At 42.8% G+C, this 21778-nt stretch overlaps 1 protein-coding gene across 1 annotated transcript in view; it reads right to left on the bottom strand.

The window, feature by feature from the left end:
* The window catches only part of LOC147659130 (cytochrome P450 2G1-like), a 356398-nt gene that overhangs the window by 132276 nt on the left and 202344 nt on the right, over positions 1–21778 (bottom strand). Inside the window, exon 5 of the mRNA XM_086951950.1 lies at positions 5520–5680. Within this exon, the coding sequence (XP_086808076.1) occupies positions 5520–5680 (161 nt within the window). The remainder of the gene's footprint in view (positions 1–5519; positions 5681–21778) is intronic.

The following is a 21778-nucleotide window of genomic DNA, read 5'->3' as shown; positions in this document are numbered from 1 at the left end:
AATTTAATTGTGCTTTCTTCTTGTACTGAATACAATGTATTTATGTTTATGCCTTAGGAGGAAGCCATGCCAGAATGTTCTTGTATGTTGCAATATTCAGGTCTGCTGTTGCCCAAGCTGCAACTGTATCTTCATTATTTTTTTAAGTGGCTTATTGTTTGGTTTGCTTCAACAGTGCAATGTAACTTCCCTTGTTTGTAGGGTAAAGGGTGATTACCATGTATCCATTATTTAGACATTTCCTAAAGTAACCTTGTTAGAAACAATTTTCAATGCTGACTGAGTGGTATATGTCATGTATCTTTGTTAGTATAGCAATATGATAGTACTTCAAGCCATGTCCTGTGCGTTGTTTTTTTAGTTCTCCGAAACTATAAAATATGCCATATCTGGAATGTGTACCAGGTCTTTTGCTCGTTTCTGTGGAGGCAGACACCATGATAGTCTACTTATTTGATTTATGCTTAAGGAATTTTCTTTGACTTGCCACAGACGTTTCTATGTCTTACATGTCTTTTTTCAAAGGCTGAATGCATGTCGATCCTCTTGTTGAATACTCTCCTTTGACTTTCTGACTGAGTAGATTTCTGCTACCTCTTTATTGGATTTTATATTTGTGTATGGGTAATTCCCTTATGTTATGACCTCTCACAATTGGCATTTTTTTCATGCGGCATTGGTGCTGAAATGACTTTGATTAAATAACGTATTTTTGAAATCTGGAATTATTATAAATATTAAATAGACTTTTAGGATTTTGACTTGGAATAGTGTCCTGCAAAAGTTTCCTTTATTTGTTCAAGGGCCCTTGTCCACTGGGACCGGGCACCCCGATCCAGCGCAATTGCCCTTTACATTCATTAGTGCAATCTCCAACACGGGTACTAGTGTATGTGGCTTAAAAAAGTGGTTTGATTGCCTGAACCTCGCTTAGAGCAAGGGTCAGGGTAATTATAAGATGCATGTAATTCAAAATTATTTATTTTAGAATGAACTGCCACAACCTCGTTTCCCAGTTTACCTGCTATTCATTTTTTCTCTTTTTTACTCTCTTTTTTCTTTCTCTGTTTTCCTTCATTCTTTCTACTAATTCCATAAATCTTTCTCTTTGCTTCATTCTCTAACTTTCCTCAGTTTACCAACCTTCCTTTCAATCTTTCTGTCTTTCTCTTTGTTTACCTCACTTGTAAACATGTACACCTACACCCAACAACTAGCCCTTAGCTCCAAATTTGGAGGATGTCTCGGTGTTGGGTTTTGTTGATTGACTACAGCAGCAAGGTGCCCAGGTGGAGGGGGGGTGCTTTGTTCACGTGCATATGAGGAGGACCGCCAGATAGGACACCCTTGTGCTTGTAATATTTCCAACTGCCAATCCATCAGTCATACATCTACTGGCCAGTTATTGGAGCAATGTAGTCTGATCCTGAGCCTGAGCCTTAGCCTGGTATTAAAACCTGACATTTCTGGTACACATGCCCATTTGATCTCTAGTGATTCATCTCCAGTCCTGCAGTCCCCAACAGCTAAGGTATCCCAGAAGCTCTTGCTGGTTTCCTGAAAAATAGCTGGAGTTAAATCAATATTGTCTTTACCCCATTGGCTCTACTTTGTGAAACCTGTATATATTTGTATTTTACAGGAAATCTGGAGCATTGAGCCTATTCATAGGGCCGGGTATCTACATTTCCATACACCTGAGCCATCGAATAAGTTTGGGTTCCCCACTGGGGGACTGTTGATTTGGGATAAAGATAGAACTGAGATGCAGTGTCACCCATCTTCACACTTGCAGCCCTTATATCCTGGGTATTCGAATCAAGGGGTGCTCAATACTGCCATTAGTATCTATACTATCTATGTGCAAGGAACACAGGGAGGGCAGTCTGATACCCTCCAGAAATTAGAGGAGTTATTGGATAGGAGAGACCACCTCTCATTCTTTTGATAGAAGCAAGTGACTTTAAAGTCACCTTTGAGCCCCTAGCCATGGTGTTATCTCTTGTCAAAAAATGTAAAAAGGTTGCAATCCAGCTCAGAGCCTTGTCCTTTGTATTTGGGGTCAAAGTTCTCAATGGTAGAACTAAGTCTGACAAGCTGGGGGCACACACCTAAAAAAGAATTAATTGTTTGAGTCGCATAGACTATATCTTGTTGCATTTAAGGCTGTGGCACCTAGTTGATGATATAGAAATAAGGGCCAGAATGGAAAGTGAACATAACCCTGTATGTCTAAGGCTGTTGTTATCATGGAGTTGTTTGCCTAATCAGGACAGGCAGAATGCATTATTTTGCAACCTGGTTTTCACCAATGACAGATTACTTTTCAAGTGGCGGCACCTAGTGCCACAAGGAAAGTTTTGAGCGGCAGCTACAGCATTTTATGGCACCTGTGGTAACCATTGAAACAAACATCTAGGGCAGCAATACCTGGTTTAGTAGAGAATGTAGAACAGTGCAGGAATGACTCTTTCAGGCCATCAAATCAAACGATGTACCTCTCGTAAAATCACTAAGGAAGTTATTTAAACAGACCCAGGCACAGGCAAAGAAGGGGTGGGATGAAGATAGGTGGTATCTCTATATGAGGCTTGCAAAGACAAAGATAACAATACGTTCTCGTCCTTGGTTATATAAAATGGTACTACAGCTTAACCATTAGTTGAGAACCACAAAGCAGCAGAGGAGTGGCATTCCCATTTAAAATCAATGTATTCCAAAGCCATAATCCCCACTATCCTGGTATAATTTCAATTGGAGTTTGAAGACAATTCATTTGATCTCTCGTAAATTCAAACTTCTATTGACGCAATTGTGCGACACAAAGTGCTGAGTCCTGACAGCATTCCTGGTTACCTTTTCCTACACACAAGGAAAAGCTCAACTATATACATTAGACTACTCTCTAATGTCATAGCTGGTGGTCCTCTAATTACTGGATCTTGGAAGGAAGCTGAGATGATACCTACATCCAAGAAGGGTGACAGTAATATCCCAATGAACTATAGGCCCATCAGGCTAATCAACTTAGCCCAGAAGGTCTTCTCTTGAGCTTTGTTATTGAAGTTCCAGGACTGGATAAATGGGCTTTGTATACTGTCACCCCTCCAAGCTGACTTCAGGTGCAGGATAAACACCATTGATCAGCATTTTGGTTTCCTCCTACTATTATGGAAAATAGTGGTTACAGGGAAACAGAGCCTTTATGTCGCTTTCATTGAATGAAATCAAGATTTGACTTAGTCCCTAGAGCAAACCTTTGTTGTGTGCTGCATGACATGGCTATGCCCATGGAGATCTTATCTATTGTGGTTTTCCCTGATGAAGAAAATTGTGGCAGAGTACCGTGGGAGGACCAAGGCCAACTTACAAAACCATTCAGTGTGTCCAAGCGCATTAGCCAAGGATGTGGTTTGGCCCCAACTCTTTTTTCTCTTTATCTAAATGATGTTGTTCAGTTTCTGGCCATTAAACCCGCAGATTGTTAAATAAGGAGAACATTCCAACACTCCTTTTCGCTGATGACACACTTTTAGTGTCCAAAACTCAGATTGACCTGCAATTGTTATTTAATCAGTTTGACTTTTTTTGTGCAATGCAGTGCCTTGAGATAAATACTTCAAAAACTAAGTATATGATAATTAAACCCCAAAAAACACAGTTTGGGGCCCACCATCAGCGGGGCTCTCCTAGAGAGGGTTGATACATTTAAGCATTTGGGCATCAAGTTGTCTGAAAGGATGTCCTGGAAACAGCATACCACCAAGATGTCTCTCAAACTAAGGCAAACAGTTGGACCACTTATTAAAGAACACCAAATCTCCGCTAACAAGCCTATCTCTACAGCCCTCCAAATGTATAAACTTAAAGCATTGGCAGATGCACTTTATGAGGTGGAACTCTGGGTCTTTGAAAGATGTGACAATCTATCTTCTATAGAACGTAAGTTCCTGAGGACCCTGGTGTATGCTCCCACCAGCACCCCGTTATTCCCACTAAAGATGGATATGGCTAGGAGATCAATTGGTAATAAGGCCAGACCGAGTCCTTTGTTGTATTGTAGGCAAGTCAGGTCTACCCCTTATTATCCTCCAGTGCCATGGCACTACAAGCAGTAGTTACTCTTGATGAGTATAAAAAACTTGCATGGCTTTGGAATGTTATATTACTGCTGGCTGACATTTGTTTGCCCAAGATTTTGGATTATACATCCATTGATACTTTCCCTCCTAAATTTTGGGAGTGGGTTAAACACTGTGAGCACAAAACGTCAACAGGGGGTCAGCTGATGAAGGAATTCCTGATTTTTAAATCTGACTGTGTATTAGAGGTCTATCATGATACCATCCTGATGGAGCATGCATGACACACTTACTATGTGCGATGAGTAAAAGAGCAGGCCTATTGAGAAAGACTTAGGAAAACAGTCCAAAATAGAAGCAGGATCAGGGTGCTGTAGCAAGCGTGTGGCCGAGGAATCCACACATTAAAATCACCCAATCAGTTAACTGCTTGCCTTCATGATGTAGGGAGCAAGAAGATACATTAGTAAAACAAACCAAAATGAGATGCAGGCTGTAGTGCGCAATACATTAAAGTACCGGTACATAAGATAGAAGCAGAATGAAAGATAAATAAATTGGTGAAAGTCAACAATGTATGAAGTTACAATGCAAACATTCACAATGCAGTATTTCACATGGCTTTTGTTACAACGCAAGTCATTACAACGACTTGCGCTGGAGGGCACTGGACTTAGGAATAGTATGATTTACTATTCCACCTTCAGCCTACATAACAGTAGGGAAGGTGTTGGAATAGTAAATCATACTATTCCCTAGTCTAGAGCGCCATCCAGCGCAAGTCGTTGTAACGACTTTGGTTGTAACGCCCACGATGTAAACATACAGCGGTGTAACGACCGCGTTATACAGGTTGTTCTACTGTCAAAAGAGGTCTTCATGATAAAGCATTGTAAAAATGTGTCCTTCAAAAATATGTGCTATCTGTGAAGGTGCGTAGTTTTTTTAGGGCCTGCGCAACTAGAGGTTTTCTGGATAAGGGTAAGTGTGATTTTATATGAACACAACCTCTCATGTATCACACTGGAAACCTCCAGTTCGCGAAAGGCCAAAATAACTATGTAACTTCAGCCACTTGTTAGCATTAGCAAATGAAATGAACTACTTGCTATTCTAACATCTTATCTTTAATGCACCCAACACTGCTGCCTAATGGAGGACAAAGGGTTGTCAGCTCACATCTCAAAAAATAGCGACTGCTCATGGCAACTAAGTACTTTAAGTAACCTATAAGAGGGTGTGAAAATCTCAGAACTTTAATATTCTATTTTATGCCTTCAGAATCCTTCCTTGCACAAGTGTCTGAACACTGCATCTATTTTTGTATACCTATGGTAATCCTGTGCATGTGACTTTTTGTGTTGCTAAACTGCTAATACTTCATGTATCCAGTTACAATGTAGATTATTATCGAAGATTAGGAGAAACATTATTTACCTGTCCCCAGAAGGAGCTCATTTTATGAAAGCAGTCATTTATCATTCGAGTCACAGAGAGGAGCTCTGAGTCCTTGTAATCACAGCGGTTTCCAAACATAATGGAGACAATAATGTTGGTGGTGATAGTCCCGAAGAGATCTCTGGGGTTAAATGGAGAACCTAGTGCAAAAAAATATAATTATTGCAGGGAATTGTATTTTTTTCTTTTTCCAAATTAAGTTGAGGGTGTCAACTGCATTATTACTGAGCACAACATGACACAGAAGCTCTCAATGAGGCACTGGACCCCATCAACTATATTAGCAGGCTAATTCTTAAAGTGTGTCATATCACATAGGTGTATATACAAAGCCTCTTAAAAGCATTAACCTGACTGAACACAAATTTCTGATTTCATACTTGAGCAGCATTCTACGATCTTAAGTAATATACATTTCCCACACCCACAGTTTAGCATTCGGATAATACAGAACATCTTCACCCCCTGGGTAGTACATACAAACCCTATGTCCATCATAGCAAAAAAAGTGCAACTGCATACAATATACATTGTATAATAGTACTAGCAGCCTGATTCATTAAAGTGCAACATTTTCAAACTAATACATACCAGAAACCTCTAAAAGCATTTAACTTATCTTGCCCATAATTCTGATATCAAGTTCGCCCAATATTCTGCAGTGTACCATAGCATAAAGTGTATGTGCATACATTGTAAACAATATTAGCAGCCTCGTTAATAATATGCAAGGTTACAATAAAATGCATACATGAAGTCACTAACAGAATTTACCTGTCTTGGGTAGCTTTCTGAAATCCCACTTGCCCAGTATTTAGAAGTATAGCATACCAAACACTTCCCATATGCTGGGCCAATTTATCAATGATCTCCTTACCCAGTACAACTACCTTGCTGTGCATTCTATCACAACCATTTTCCTTAAGCAACTTGCATTTGATTATAAAAGATGTTCACCCCTGCCTTGTAAAGACTATATGGCTTACCCATCCACTTGGTCTCTCCAGTTAGGAAGAAGCTGCCATATTTTTACTCCTTTCTTTTTGCCATTATAGATAGCTTTCTCAAGGCTATATGTTCTCAATAAGCGAGCTAACCATGGATGAAATATTGGTGGGTTAGCGTCCAGCCATGCTAACGCTATGCAGATTCTATATACCACCATTGCTATACAGATAAGGGCCCCGCCTTCATCTATACTAAGGTAATTTATACCAAGCATAATTACCTGAGGGGTAACTTTCACCTGCAACAGCAACTTCTTCTGTAAGAATACTTCTATTTCTCTTATCAGCAGTATAAGCTCGATGCAGGTGGCAAACATATGTATTAAATCTGCCTTGTATAACGCGCACTGTGGGAAAACACTCCCCCCCCCCCACCATTTGGCAATGCTATATGGGGTATAATACAGTTCAAAGTATGGTTTATAAAACTGTGCTTTATGATCAGCAGGCATTAAAATCCCTAAGGTGTTTAAAAGCGCCATTTGAAAATCTCCATCTGAAATTCCCAGAGTCTCTTGCCACTTTGGAGAGCATTTGCCCAGATCGTCTTTCATATAATTATTTAGTACTGCATATAATACTCCAATCCTTGGCACTTCAGGTTGTCTTAATATGTCCACCAAATCACAGCTCTAAAATTTCTCTTTTCCTCCTCAATTTTTTAACAGAAAGAACCTAACTTGTAAATATTTAAAGAATTCTCTATTAGTTACATCATATCTCCCCCTCACCTCCTCAAATGACATTACACCACCTGAATTAAGGAGGCACCCGACATGTGTTATACTGGCCTTTATCCACTTTTCAAAGTAATGATCATTAAGAATATCAGAGAGGTCCCTATTCTGTACAAAGGGAGTGTAATAATTTTATTTCTCCAGCCCTGTTGAACGGCATACAGAGGACTGTACCCTAAAAGCCGTATGTAGAGTCTTGAAGCATACTTTTTTGTAGTATCCATAATTAAGCTGATGCCATAAACATCCTCTTACATCGTGGCTGTCCTCCAGTACAGAAGGGTAACTATCACTGGAAATCTCCATCCCAAGGCTTGCCTTGAAAAGGGCCGTATAATATTTAACAGAAGCTGCCTACCAATATAATTTAAGATTAGGTAAGGCCAGGCCACCACGCTCTTTGGGTAAAAATAAATATTTAATTGTTCTTCTGGATCTAGAGTACGCCCATATGAACTGTGCAAAGATGCTTTTCAAGTTTTTTAATCCAGGAATTCATAAAAATCAAGGGAATTGCTCTTAAAAAGGATAAAACCTTGGGAAAACATAACATCTTGATAATATTGACTATATCAATCAATGTGAGGTGTAGGTTATCCATTCTTTTAAGTGCCTTTTTCTTTTCGCCGGCACACTGATCCAGGTTGTCTTTAACAATCTCATTGACTTCAGCAGTAATCACCACCCCCAAATATGTGGTCTTTTTAACAACCCTTTTTCCCATACTTGGTGCAAATTTATTAGCTACTATTTGTGTTTTATCCCTATTCAGGCCATAGTCAGACCCTAGGCCGAATCTTTGGGCCTTCTTTTCAATTGCTTTCATTGCCATTTCGGAATGAGATGTGACTAATGTGACATTGTCAGCATACGCCAACACCTTCTCTGCATACTCTGTTTCAAATAGTGGAGGTATATCTGCTGAGTACTCTAAATATTTTAAAAAGGGTCTATAAATAGCGAACAATTATGGGGAGCAGGGGCACCCATGACATGTTCCTCTTGTTATTTAAATGCTTCGGTCAGTCCCCCATTGTAATGTAATGTTATGTTATAAGAGACTTATAATGCGCACAATTACTCAAGAGTATCCTGGCACGATAAGGACTGCAGACGTGCGGAAGGAGTAAGATTTAAAAAGCCTGATTAAAAAGGTGGGTATTGAGGAGTCTCTTAAAGGCACGGAATTCCTGGGTGTGGTGCAAAGCCACGGGGAGACTGTTCCAGAGCGTGGCTACCTTGACGGAAAGTGACTGACCCCCCAGTCTAGAGCGCCGGAAGCGGGGGGTGGCCATCAGATGGTGAGAGGCAGAACGTAAAGATCGGCAAGGAGTATAAAAGGCTACACGTTTCCTAATGTAAGAAGGTCCTAAATCATGCAGTGCTCTATGGGCTAAGGTGAGGACCTTAAACTGCACCCGCTGGGCCACAGGCAGCTAGTGAAGGTTGCGCAGGTGTGACCTTATACTGGATCTCGTAGAGATGTTAAATAAGAGTCTGGCCACCTCGTTCTGGATCTGCTGGAGTCTATTCACCAAATATCCCGGGCTGCCAATAAAAAGCGCGTTGGCATAGTCCAAACGGGACAAGATAAGTGCCTGAGCCTCCATTTCCTTCGCCGGCTGAGGGAGCAAAGGGAAAAATCTACTAAGCGGCTTGAGTGTGCCAAAACAGACACCCGTTAGTCTCTTGATGTGGTCAGAGAACCTGAGATCCTCCCCGAACCAGACTCCCAAGTTTTTGGCCGGACCACCCTCCGAAAGAGGGCCACAGGGCATCAACAAAGTTTGGAGGAAATTGGCCATACAGCAGGATTTCAGATTTCCCCTCATTGCACTTGAGCTTACCTGTGCCAGCCATGTAAACACGGCGGCAAGGCAGCTCTGAGCAGCCCCAGTACACAGGTTGGGGCCATTCCAGGTGAATAAAAGCTGGGTGTCATCAGCATAAGCCATGATTTTGGCACCCAGCTCTTCCGCCAAGGAGATCAATGGAGTCAGATAGATGTTGAAAAGCAGAGGACTCAGAGTCGAGCCCTGAGGGACTCCAGTCGAGACCTCCCTGGCCGAGGATGAAAAGGAGGTATCGAGACCTGCTGAGTGCGGGCATCTAAAAAGGACTCCAGCCAGGTCCACAATGCCCCAGAGATGCCAATGGCAGAAAGGCGGGAAAGAAGAAGCTGGTGAGGGACCGTATCAAAGGCGGCAACGAGGTCCAATAGAATCAGAGACGCTCTGCTGCCTCCATCCAGGCACTCCCTGATTGCCTCCGCCATTTCAACCAGCGCTGTCTCTGTGCTATAAGAAGTTCTGAAGCCTGACTGGGCCCCAGAAGATTCCACAAAGGCTTCCAGTTGGCGGAAAGCCACTTTTTCGCAGACTTTGGCCAATGCTGGTAGTAAAGGTATTGGGCGATAGTTGGCTGGTCCCGCAGGATCTGCCGTCGGCTTCTTGAGGAGAGAAAGAAGCTTAGCTTGCTTCCATTGTCCCGGTACAATCGCCGACTGAAGAGACAAGTTGACAATGGTCATAACTTCAGTACACACAGTATCAGCCACCCCAGCTAGGACTCTGGCCAGACAGGGGTCAGAGGGAGAGCCTGACTTGAGAGATTTAAGAACAGTAAGAATGTCAGACCTCTCAGCCGAAGCAAACTGCGAGAGTAGTGTGTTGGAGGAGATACAGAGAGGAGGTATTGGGGGGGAGTTCGAAAGTGGCACTGATAGACCCAGACTTTCTTGAATTAATTGTATCTTATGAATAAAGAATACTGAAAGCTCCTCACAACATCCTGAGGAGGCTGGGATGGCCTTATGCTCCGCACAGGGTGACATAAAGCTTTTAACGATAGAGAAAATCTCTTTGCCATTATTATTGGCTTTCATTATTCTATCAGTATAAAAATGGCTTTTAGCTTTCCTGACAGCTGTATAGTAAATTCTCTGAGCTGTGCGCAAATCGGGCTTAGCTACTGGGCAATAGGCAACCCGCCACTGACGTTCCAACTTCTTGCAGCCCAGTTTCATCTCCTTTAGAGTAAGGGAGTACCAGAGCTGAGAGGCAGAAAGCTGGTGAGCCTTGGTAGGCAAAGGTTTGCCTGAGGATTCGACTCCCCGGCTAACCCAGGTGTTACACCGGTCAACCGCCCCCTCCAGGTCAGCAGCGGGGTCAACCCGAGAGTGATAAAGGGTATCTATTAACCCTGGAATATTGACCTTACGGGTGGGAGGGCCAGATGGCAAAGATGGCCTGCGAGAACATTTTCCCATATCCCAGGAGAAGGTAATCAGAGAATGGTCAGAACAGGAAACAGGCAATGGATCTTCTGTATGCAATTCGAAATTTGAACATACCAGATCAATCAAATGGTCCCTAGAGTGGGTAGGCTTGGAGACCCACTGGGTCAGCTGTGTCATGGACAGAAGGTCCAGTAGAGCCGTGGCATCAGGGGCCTCCGAGGTTTCTAAATGGATGTTAAAATCGCCCAAAAGGAGTAATGTAGGGAAGCGCAAAACCCGTACAGCGATGGTCTCCCCCAGAGTCTTGAGGAAAGCACCAATCTGGCCGGGGGGCGGTAAATCAGCATGCCCCCCAGTGTGAAGTGGGGCGATAGGGTGAATGAAAAATCCAGAGCCTCGCCCTCCAACACATCCGCAGAGGTTTCGCATGCAAAGGCCCAGTTTTCCCTGAACACCACAGCGGTTCCCCCCCCTTTCCCAGTCGTGTGGTCTGCACGTGCTAAATGATACCCACAGAGGACAGCGAGTTCAACCACAGGCTCACACGACTCCCTGAGCACTGTTTTGGTGATAAACAGTACATCGAGCTTATAGTCAACAATTAGCTCAAAAATATTTTCTGCATGTGTCACCATTGAGCGAGCATTAATGAGGGCTGCCAGAACGCCCAACTCCTTCCCTACTGTAAAGCCACTACTAGAAAAATTAGTAACAAAGTGGAAGCTGCAACTAGGACACCCCCTGGCCAGATCTAAAATATCATCACAGCGTTTCAAAAACCCAAACTCTAGTCTCAGGATCTTTATACAGGGCTTTCACTGCACAGATAAAGTGTTCCTCATTCCCTTTCCATTGCAAAGAGGCCCAAAGAAACTGCCAAAAGACCCTATCAAAAGCCTTCTTGGTATCTAAATAAATTGCGGTCATAGGGTATCCTGCCACTTGCCTTATGTCAAACAGTGTGATGATCTTCCTCCCCACTTGGAATAAACTGGGTCCTCTTAGCGCTAGGATGCCCAAGGGTAGCTATGCGCTCTATAAATCCTCATCCAAATCCAAAAATCCAAATGTGTCCTATGGTACCTCTCCCTAGAATAAAACCATGTTGGCTCTGGGACACAATTTTATGTATTATTAGCGACAAGAGGGGAGGCTAGAGTTTTGGAATACATTTTCACATCCCCATTAATAAGGGTTATAGGCCGATAGGACCCTAACTCCTCACAAGGCTTGTTTTTTGGGGAAAGATAATAATCTTTGCCATAGCCCATGACACTGGTAGTCTCATACCCTCCATAAATTGTAAAAACAAGGTCCTCATAATATCTTTCAATTGTTCTTGAAAGACTTTGTAAAACTAAGTGGGAATCAGATCTGGTCCCGTCGCTTTCCCTCTCCGTAAGCTATCCATGGCAGTAGCAATCTCATTCCACATTAGTAGTTGATCTAGCTGATCCCTCTGTTCTCTTGTTAATAGCACCTTGGCAGGTTGTTCCAGATACTTCCCTATCAGTTCTTCCCTCTGCCTTCCCCACCTGACCTTCTGTATACAAAGATGGATAAAAGTTGCAGAAAGCGAAAAGGATCTCATTTAAATCTGACCTCAAGCCTACCAGCGGATCTCTTATTGCCTTGATTTCATTCCGGGTAACTTCCTGCCCTGTCCTAACTGCAAGAAGATGACAAATCCTTTTGCTGCACTCGTACATCTCGCGGTGCACTGTTGCTTCGTCGACAGCTTTTTTCAGGAATTTTTCCCCTATTGCTGCTTTGTTTATTGCAACCCCTAGACAGGCATCTTCTATATTTTCCTTCTGTTGTATAGCCTTTAGTAAGCCGCCTTCAGCCTGTGCTAAATTGCTTTGTAAAGAGAGAAGTTCCATCTTTTCAGCTTTATTCTTCTTTATTGCATATTGCATTGATTCCCCCCATATCCCTGCTTTCAGTGTATCCCGGACTGTGCCAAGGGAGCAAGGTTCAAAGGTTCCTGCCCAGAAACTCCGGAATCCATTTCTTCATGTACTTCACATAGCCTCCATCCACCAGTAATGCTCTTTCGAATGTCCATGAAGAAAAGGATTTCACCTGATCACTCCCTCCCTGGACCTCAATTAATAGCGTATTATGGTCTGAGAGGTATCTGGGGCCATTTTAATTGTGCTTCTCTGCCTGATTGTGTGCAAGACAAAGACATAATCTAGTCTTGCATACTTCTGGTGAGGCGCAGAGTAGTATGTAAATCCTTGATCCTTTGACCTTACTTCCGCCCAGACATCACACAGTTCATGCTCTTGCCACATGTCACATAAAGCTTGGTAAACTTTAGGTTTCTTGCCTGTATATGGTTCCCCCTGCTCCTAACCACTATCAAGGTTAATGTTAAAATCGCCGCACACCATTATCGGCAATAGCCAATGTGACAATTCATTCAACAACCAACCCAATAGGGCCGGATCATCAACATTGATAACATAAAGGGAGCATAAAGTAAACTTAGGAGACCCAGGAGCACCGCAGCTAGTGATAATCCAATGCCCAGATGTGTCAGCTTTAACTGAAAAAAAGGGGATTTCTTTGTTAAAGGCCAAAATTGCTACCCCCCGAGTACGCGCGCCTTGCGTTATTGCTCATATTATACTATATACCAAGTATTTCAAAAGATCTTTTTGGCTCCCTTCTAGGTGGGTTTCTCAAAGGCTCACTATATTGGCTTGTAGCAATCTGCGCCCTTGAGATACTATTTGTCTCTTTTTAACATTGTTTAGATCAGAGATATTGACCGATGTGATCCTTAACTTACTCATTATTAAGTTTTTGTTTAGCCTTACCCCGCATTGAGGAATCATTTGTTTCAAAATTAAGCATCACACCACCCCAGTGTAACTTCTCATAACCCCAACCCACTCCAAGCCTCTTGGTCTACCTCCCACCCCTGTACCCCACTGCCCCCCCACTGCCCCCTCTGCCCACCTCCTTCAAATTCCTAGGCAATCAGGCATATCCTGAGTGATGTGCATCTAATTAACTGCCCCAACTTCTCCCTGTGATATCCCACAACTATGTCAATAACGATAATTCAGCAGTACTTTTCAGATTAGCCTCAAGTCTCCAAGGTCCCCCCTTTTTCCAGCTTTACTGTTTCATTCAAGTAACCCTGTGCTAGAATCTCTAAAACAAATATGAGAGCAATTCCTTTCTATTCAACTTTCAGTTTGGACTGATTTTTAAAAATAAACTCTGCCCCTGCTTCCTAGAATGGAGTCATTAGCTGTCTTAACCTCCAATGCGGTTCTACAGTTGCGTGGGCAAAGTCTGGCTTGGCACAGAAAGAGACCCCATCATGCGTTTTTGAAGACTTAGGTTGGCTTGGTCATACACCAGCTGTCGCAACAGGACATTTAAAAAAAATACCAAAATGGCTCTTGGGCGATCTTGGGGCTGTTTCTTCATTATTAGGGGCACCCAGTGTGTGTGTGGTATCTCGCAGTACCAGTTCAGCTTCACTTGCTCAGGAAAGGTGTTCTTCAGCAAGTTAACAATGTATAATCTCGGTGTGCTGCCTTCCCCCCCCTCCGGTACCCTCAAGAAGCACAGGTTCTTTCTCCGCTGCCTATTTTCCTGTTCTTCAAGCTTGAGCATGACATCCAACAGAGAAACGCCCAGCCCGGTGTTCTGCTCCTTCACTGTCTCAATTTCTACCCCAAGAGTCTCCATTTGCGTCTCAACCGCGGTCAATCTTTCCACGATGTCCCCACATTTTTTAGTTATGTTTCGAATCCCGGATTGTACTTTTTTATTTGTCACTCTAGCTCTGCGCCCATCCACCCCCACGTTGTCTTGCATTTGCTGAATGGATCTGAATATCCTGGCTAACGATGGTTCTTTCTCTTGAGAATCAATCTCTACTGCTTCACTTAGCCCTTCTGTCTGCTGTACAGGTCGCGTATCTGAATAATCCCAATTCAGCTTCTTGCCCACATGCCTTTTCTTATTGTCTTTCTTTTTTTGCTTCCCCCAATGCCCTTCTTCCTCTGGGTTGCTTGAAACTGGTCTCCGGGGGAGGAACTATCCGACTCCAAGAAACCCTCACTTCTGGTAGAGGTGTCTTCCTTCCCAGAGGGGTCTGACTCATCGGTTAAGGAGAAAAAATGATCCCCTATTCCATCTGAAGAAAATTCCCCTCTCTGGTGCCGTACCACATTTAGGAGGTCATCTCTTGCCAGGCTTTTGTGTAATTCATCTGGATTTTTCTTGCTTTGGGTTTTATCCCTCGGGGTTAACTCCTTAACCCCCTCTGCATCCAGCAGTTTTTGGTCCCCTATTTCTCCTTCTTATTCCCCATACTCTAGATTTGTTGTGCGAGGTGCAATATTTCTGAAGGGGAACCATTTTTTGAAGGCACATCCCCCAGTTCATTAACCCCTACCCCCCTCAGTACAAACTTTCCTCTGCCCCAGGTGGTGTGGCTACTTGAGTGAGTGTTTGGTTATTACTTGTGGTTTCTGCCACTGATAGATTGGCGAACATGGCCATGAGCGTGGACTGTGCTGGATCCTCCTCCTGTTGCTTTCCTGGTTTCCCTGCTGTTTTTTTACTACCAGGCTCTCTCCTTCCTCTGCCCATGCCAGCGCGCTGCTTTGTCTCAATGGAGCTCCCATTAGCTCCACTCAAATTGGCAGTCATCGAGGGTGCGGGCCTACCTCCTATGAAGCACGCAGCTCAAGCTTTCATCATTTTACCTCCCCTCACCGCCATAACCTTTCCATGGGCCTGTTGGCACCACTTGCAGAGAGTGTCTTTCACTATACTATGGCTGGAGCACGATGCCATGAGCCGCCATACAATTAGCAGTGCAACAGTAGTGGCAGTGGCATTGGCGTGAAAGCGGGGCAGTGGATGTCCCTCCATCAGTCTGTTTTTTCTCCTGCAGCCTGGCAGGAACCCTTTACTTCGAACGCTGGTGCATATCGTACCAGCGTTCTTGCAATTCCTCGATGCTGCAGTGGGTGACGCCTATGGAATTGACCTTTTCTTGGATCTCCGCCCATATTCTCCTTTTCCGGGTCTCTGGCACTCTGAGGGATTTTTTCCAAATAAAAGTTCATGGCTCTGCACCATCTCCTGGATGAGCACCTCCTGCTCCCTTTCTGAAAACTTCTGTTTTCTCTTTCTTTGGCTTTCACCCTGCTGCTGCTCTTGTGTACCCATTTCTCCAGTCACTGTTGCACTGTACTGGTGCCTCAGCCCTCCTTCCAGCCTCTCACTCTGATTCTGGAACTCAGGTGCAGCATGGGTAATCACACTTCCTGGTTGTGATGTCATCAAGCCGCACCTGAGTTTCAGATTCCCCGTTTTGCGATTCCTTAATTGCGAGTTCTCAAATTCTGCGAATACGCAATAAAGGAATTGCAAAATGGGTAATCGCAAATAAATCTGCGATTTTTAAGAAATCGATATATATTTGCAATCTTTTGTTTACATACCGATTTGCGATTCTCAAAATGCGATTCGCTATGATTCGCAAATTGGGAATCGCAAATTGGGGTTTTCATACATATGGCCCAGAGCTTCTTAACTGACTTCCTTATATTTCGTTTTCTAAGTTGTCTGCTTACCTTTTTAAAACTCCATAACTGTTGTTTGTACTAAGAAACCTGCCAATATCCAGTGGCATGGCAGGACCAACCGCCCAACAGACTAATGCTGCTCTGACTAACTCCTATCCAAGCCCAAGATCAGCGATCTGCACCTTTGCACTGTTACCACCCTGCCTTAGGTTATTATGATTCTTGTTTTAGCTTTCTAGTATTTTAAATGTTTTTATCATAATCAGTCTTTCTTATCCTTGGGTGAGTGACATGCATTGTATGGTTTTATAAATGAATTCACTAGTATAATGAATCACATTCCTCAGTAAAAGTCTTTCTCAATGAGTGCTGCACTGATAATATAACATGAAATAATCCTTTTGCTGTGGTTTTTATCCACTAAACAATGACATTTGACATGACATACCCACCTCAAGTATTAATCACAATCTTTTTCAGAATGAACCACAAGAGTCACTAAATATACTTGATATCTATGGCACAGGCTTAACTCAGAGGCAATGTATAAAGTATTTATTCAGCACCAACATAGTATTTTAATCAAAAAACAACAGAAGACAAATCCCAAACGAATTTGGAAAAAAGAATACATTTTACTAAATAAAGTGATATAAAAATGACAAAAATCCAATTAGGCAAACAAGAAGTATTTTTTTTTTTAAGTTTTAGGTAAAAAATTGCACAAAAAAGAGTTAAGTAGCAACTGCGATCAACTGGTCGCAATATACTTAAGTGCATTTTGAGGCAAACTGAGATGGAGCACAGGTTGGACACAGAAACCAGCTTTGACTTAGTCTGGCGCTTGACCTTTGGACTTAGGGCATTATTCTGATGCCGAATGGTCAGGCCCATGGCTGCCATAGTGGCATTCTGAATCAACCAGCTGGCTAGCGTTCGGAAAGGCATTAGTACCGTGGTATGTGGTGGCCATGGAAAATAGGCACAGTACATACCTCTACTGTGCAACACTTCCCGCATGTCTATGCACCCTCTGCAATGCACCAAGTCATGAATGGCACATGGTGCACAGAGGTCAGTGGGGACATTACATATGCCCCAGTGCCACATTTCTAGTGTTCTATGAAGGCAAGGAGCCTTGCTTGGGCCTCCTAAATCTCTTTCAAATAACATTTTCATGGAGGACTTCCCACCATGAAAAGGCTGTTGGAAAGGGATCTCGTAACCTCGACGGTGGTGCCCGCAATAGCACTGCTGCATTAGGGACACTGCTCTGATTGTTGCCCTGTCGGTATCAGTGATTCTGGCGGAGCCGGCAGTCTTGTATCCAACAGATCAAAATACACCAGGCGGGCTGAAGTGCTGTCGGTGGTTAAACCACGACTGCTGGGCTGTTGGTGGTCCAACCATCCAACATCACATTCGGGCCCAAGGGGGCTCATGCATCAAGTTATTTGGTGATTACAAACAGTGCAATTGGCAGAAATCGTCAGTTTGCTATGGCAGATGGCCTTTTCCAATGCAGGAAAGTTTTAAAAGCATGTGTGCGCCTTACATGTGCACCTGTTTTTTGTTAGGGGCGCCTGAGGGGTCCCTTTGTCCCCCAGGAACCCTTGCCTGTGCATTTCCTAATTTGCGTTTACAAATTAAGAAATCGCAAATTTAGGCAATGCAAGACTATTCCCCCCTATGGGCCTTGAGACCCATAGGAAAGAATGGAGTAGCAATAAAATCGCTATTTGGTAATCACAAAATTTAACTTTCATGCAGGTGCCCCTTAGTCTCTGAAATGAAAGCCAAAAATCCTCAGCGGGTCAAGACAGCAGGCTATTGCCAAGGAGCCATCCCTAATGTTTGATAGCCTTTGGACGAGGTCCCTATGAAACTGTTGACTCTTGACGGGAAAGCTCTGAATGGAAGAGATTTCAATTTCATGCCGTGAGATGGTCCCTCCTTGGCTACATACTTTTAGAGCCTTTGCCCAGTGGAGATTGCTATGCTCAGACTGAGGGCCAGATGTAGGTAATCCCCAATTACCGATTCTTAAATACCGAATCATACCGATTCGGTATTTAAGAACTGGCAATCGGGATGTAGGTATATTTACCGAATCGGTAAGATTCAGTAATTACTGAATCAGTATTTACCGATTCGGTAATTGCCATTGATTCCTTTGGGCCTTGAGGCCCATAGGAATCAATGTCAATTACCGAATCGGTAAATACCGAATCGGTAAAATTACTGAATTTACAAGGGGGACAGGGTGTCACTTTGACACCCTGTTGCACTCCTGATTCTGGCTTGTGTGCAATGTGACACACATACATGCCCTTAGGGCATGTATGTGTGCCACATGGCACAGGTGTACATGCACAGATGTGCATGTACACAGGAATTCGTTATTTACCATGAGATAGTATGTCATGGTAAGTAACGAATTCTTAAGGGCCTGTGGCACTATTTTAAGTGCCACCTACATCTGGAATTACCAATTTGGTAAATATACTGAGTCGGTATTTTACCGAATCTGTAAATTTACCGAATCTGTAAATTTACAGATTCGGTAAAATTCGGGCCCCCTACATCTCAAAAACCAATTACTGGTCGGTAACGGCCGAAATCGGCCGTTACCGACCGGTAATTGGCGACCTACATCTGGCCCTGAGTCGCTTCTTTTTATGGAGCTCAGAATTTTCAAGCTGGGCAAGGCTGCAGGTTGTAGCCAATGAAGGCTCAACAAAGCCAGATATCTTTTCCACAAGGTCCCGCTGAATAAGTGCTGCAGAAAAGCTCACACAAATGCAACCAGGATTTTCAGCCCAGTAACAGAGCATCTTTAATAGGTCAGCTCGGTAGGCTTTTGGAGCCAAAAAGTTTTTAAGTCCCAGGTTTCAGGAGATGTTAGGATGAGAATACTTTGACACAAGCCATGGTTTCTGGACCTCAGAAAAGCCACTTAGGGGTCAAGACTCATCCCTGCGGAAGGCACCAGCAGGATCCAGGCAGTTATAGTTGGAACTGATCAGCTGCAAAGTTGCAGTATTCTTCTTGTAGCTTGCTGTGCCCTGTAGCTTGAACAAGAGGTCAGCCTATGACATTTGGAGTCAACTTCTTTATCTTCGGCACAATAAAGTGTGCAGATTCGGTTTTTTAGTGCTCTTCTCAGTTGTTAGGCTACAGGTTCAGCCTTCTTCTGCTCTCCCACACATCTGATAGTGCTCAGTAGAATACATGGGATGCCACATTTATGCATGGCACCACCATGTGGGTTCGGGAGACTCCTAGCCTCTCCATAACCAGTAAGGTTAAGGTTCCTAGCGGTGACTCTACTCACATTTGCAGTTTTTCTTGTGTCCCTTACTGAAAACAATTCCACAGTGCCTCTCTGAGGTGTATTGTCAAGCTGCTTAACAAATTACCAGGAAGGAAATACAAATCTTAGTATTGCTGGGTGCAGGGTCAGTTCAGACTTCTATCTATGGCCCTCACTAGCTACTTCCTGCCTAAATCTGTGCTTTAAATATAGATCTCCCTGCTTTTGGACTATTCAGCTCTCCAAAGTAACGTGACAGTGATGCCTTTTGTACCAATTACTTTTCCCTTTTACTATAGTGCCCCTTGTGGTCAGAATCAGTGGAGACCTAGTCATCTCATGGGTATTTGGCCCAGATACCCATAAAATGTTCCTCTTCACTGAGTATGTCCTCTTAACCCTTTCTTGCCCTGCAACCTCCCTCCCACAACTGATGCTACAACTCAAGCCCTGAGAAAGAGAGCAGCTTTAATATAAAGATAACCAAATCTGAGGTCCTGATCCTTCCCTTTCTCCAGGCAGTGATGGATTATTGGAAAACATCTTTTCCATTTTGAAGAGCCTGTCAGCATATTCAATATTTGAGAATCAATTTTACACCCAAGAATGCTTGCCTCTATAAAAAAAATATTACTCACTTACAATAAGATATTCGCAAAATCGTTAGACAATGGTTCCATCTTTTCCTCTCATGAAAAGGCAGGATCAACATGATCAAGAAAAACATTTTCCTTAGGTTCATATATGTGTTCATGGCCCTCTTCATACTCTTAAAAAAAAAATGTTTGATGACAATAAAAATAGTACTTTGCTGCCTATGGTTGAAGGGTCACCCCCTGTATTTCTCACAAATTATTGCGAAGGCCAAACAATAGGAGTGGCTTTGGACTCTCAGAACTCCTTATTCATTACCTGAGCATGTCAACCATGAATCCTTGTAGACTGTTCTGTCCAAGCTACAGACATGTTGAGACCACATATGGAGGGATCACTAGCTGGTAGATCTCTGTGGGACCTGGCTTGGTTCCCCAAAAAGGGACAAACCACTAATGTATACTTGAACAGCCGATGAATGCCACTCTTACAATCTGGGACAAAATATGCAAATGCTACCACCATACCATCCTCGCATCCCCTCATATGCCTATCCACCATAATCTGTCCTTCAACCCAGCCGTGATCTCAGAACCCTTTGATGGCTGGAAACATATGGATTGAACCATGATTTCAGTTCTTTTTGAGATGGCTGAAATAAGATCCTTCATTAGATTTAAGCAAATCTTCAGTTAGAGAAAGCAGAAGGCTATCACCATGTGCAAGTTAGTTCCTGGAGACCTGATTCACAAAGGTAAACTTACACTTTTCTGTAAATGTATGATTGTTTGGTATTCACAAAGGGGCTTACAATAGTAACTTTACACGGATGGAGTCTCCGCACACAAAAAGATAGGACTGTTCTATCTTTTTTATGTGCCTAGAGTCTGCTCTCGTAAAGATACTACTAGTAAATCCCTTTGTGTATACCAAACAACGGTAAACTTACACAACTGTGTAACTTTACCTTTGTAAATCAGGTCCAGAGAGACTGTGCACTAGGGGTGGGCAAAACTCATGAAGTTTTACTCCATGAAATTCCACAGAGTTACATAAAACTTCAGCAACATTTTCTACTCGAGCCAAAGCTTTCTCTTTGCAAACAACCCGCATTGAGAAAATCTTGCTGGGTGCAATCCTAGCACCCCAAAATCAGAGTAAGGAATGCCAATTCTTGTGTCTTAACATTGGCGAAGTGCGTACAAGAAAAAACTCCATCAAGCAGCGGTTCATGGAGTTTTGTTGGAACTCCATGTCACAAGCATAACCCTGAGTGGGCAAAACTCTTCTAACCCCACCAGTCAAGAAGAATGTATTGCCCACTCCTACTATTCACAACGGAAACTTACACTTGTGAGTCATATATACACATAATGTACTGTTACACTTTTGTGCAACCTTACTACTTTTGGCTATTCACAAAATGTGAGTGTAAAGTTACTCAACAGTGTAGACTTACATGTCCCCACCCTCTGAAACAAGAGGTGGAGTCACATTTACGAGAGTAAGCTCCTACTTCAAAAAAGAAATAGTACCAAGTCCAGCTCCACACATTGTTAAGCACTGATTTTGCAACACTCTCCCATTAGAAAATATTAAAAGTAGGAACTTAAAATAAATACCCATAGGAGATTTTGTTAAATTAAATAAAAAAAATTAAATATAATTAAATGTTAAAAATATGGCAAAATAAAACATATTTAATATCCTTTTTCAATGTTAAAAATTAAAAGAAGAGTTTTTTAAAATGATGCTTTTGGATCTCCAGACAGTTTATAGGAT

The sequence above is a fragment of the Lissotriton vulgaris genome, unplaced genomic scaffold, assembly GCF_964263255.1.
Source record: "Lissotriton vulgaris unplaced genomic scaffold, aLisVul1.2 SCAFFOLD_624, whole genome shotgun sequence".
Classification (NCBI taxonomy): Eukaryota; Metazoa; Chordata; class Amphibia; order Caudata; family Salamandridae; genus Lissotriton; species Lissotriton vulgaris.
Note: the sequence above shows the minus strand (reverse complement) of the source record. Positions and strands in the feature narration are given on the sequence as shown.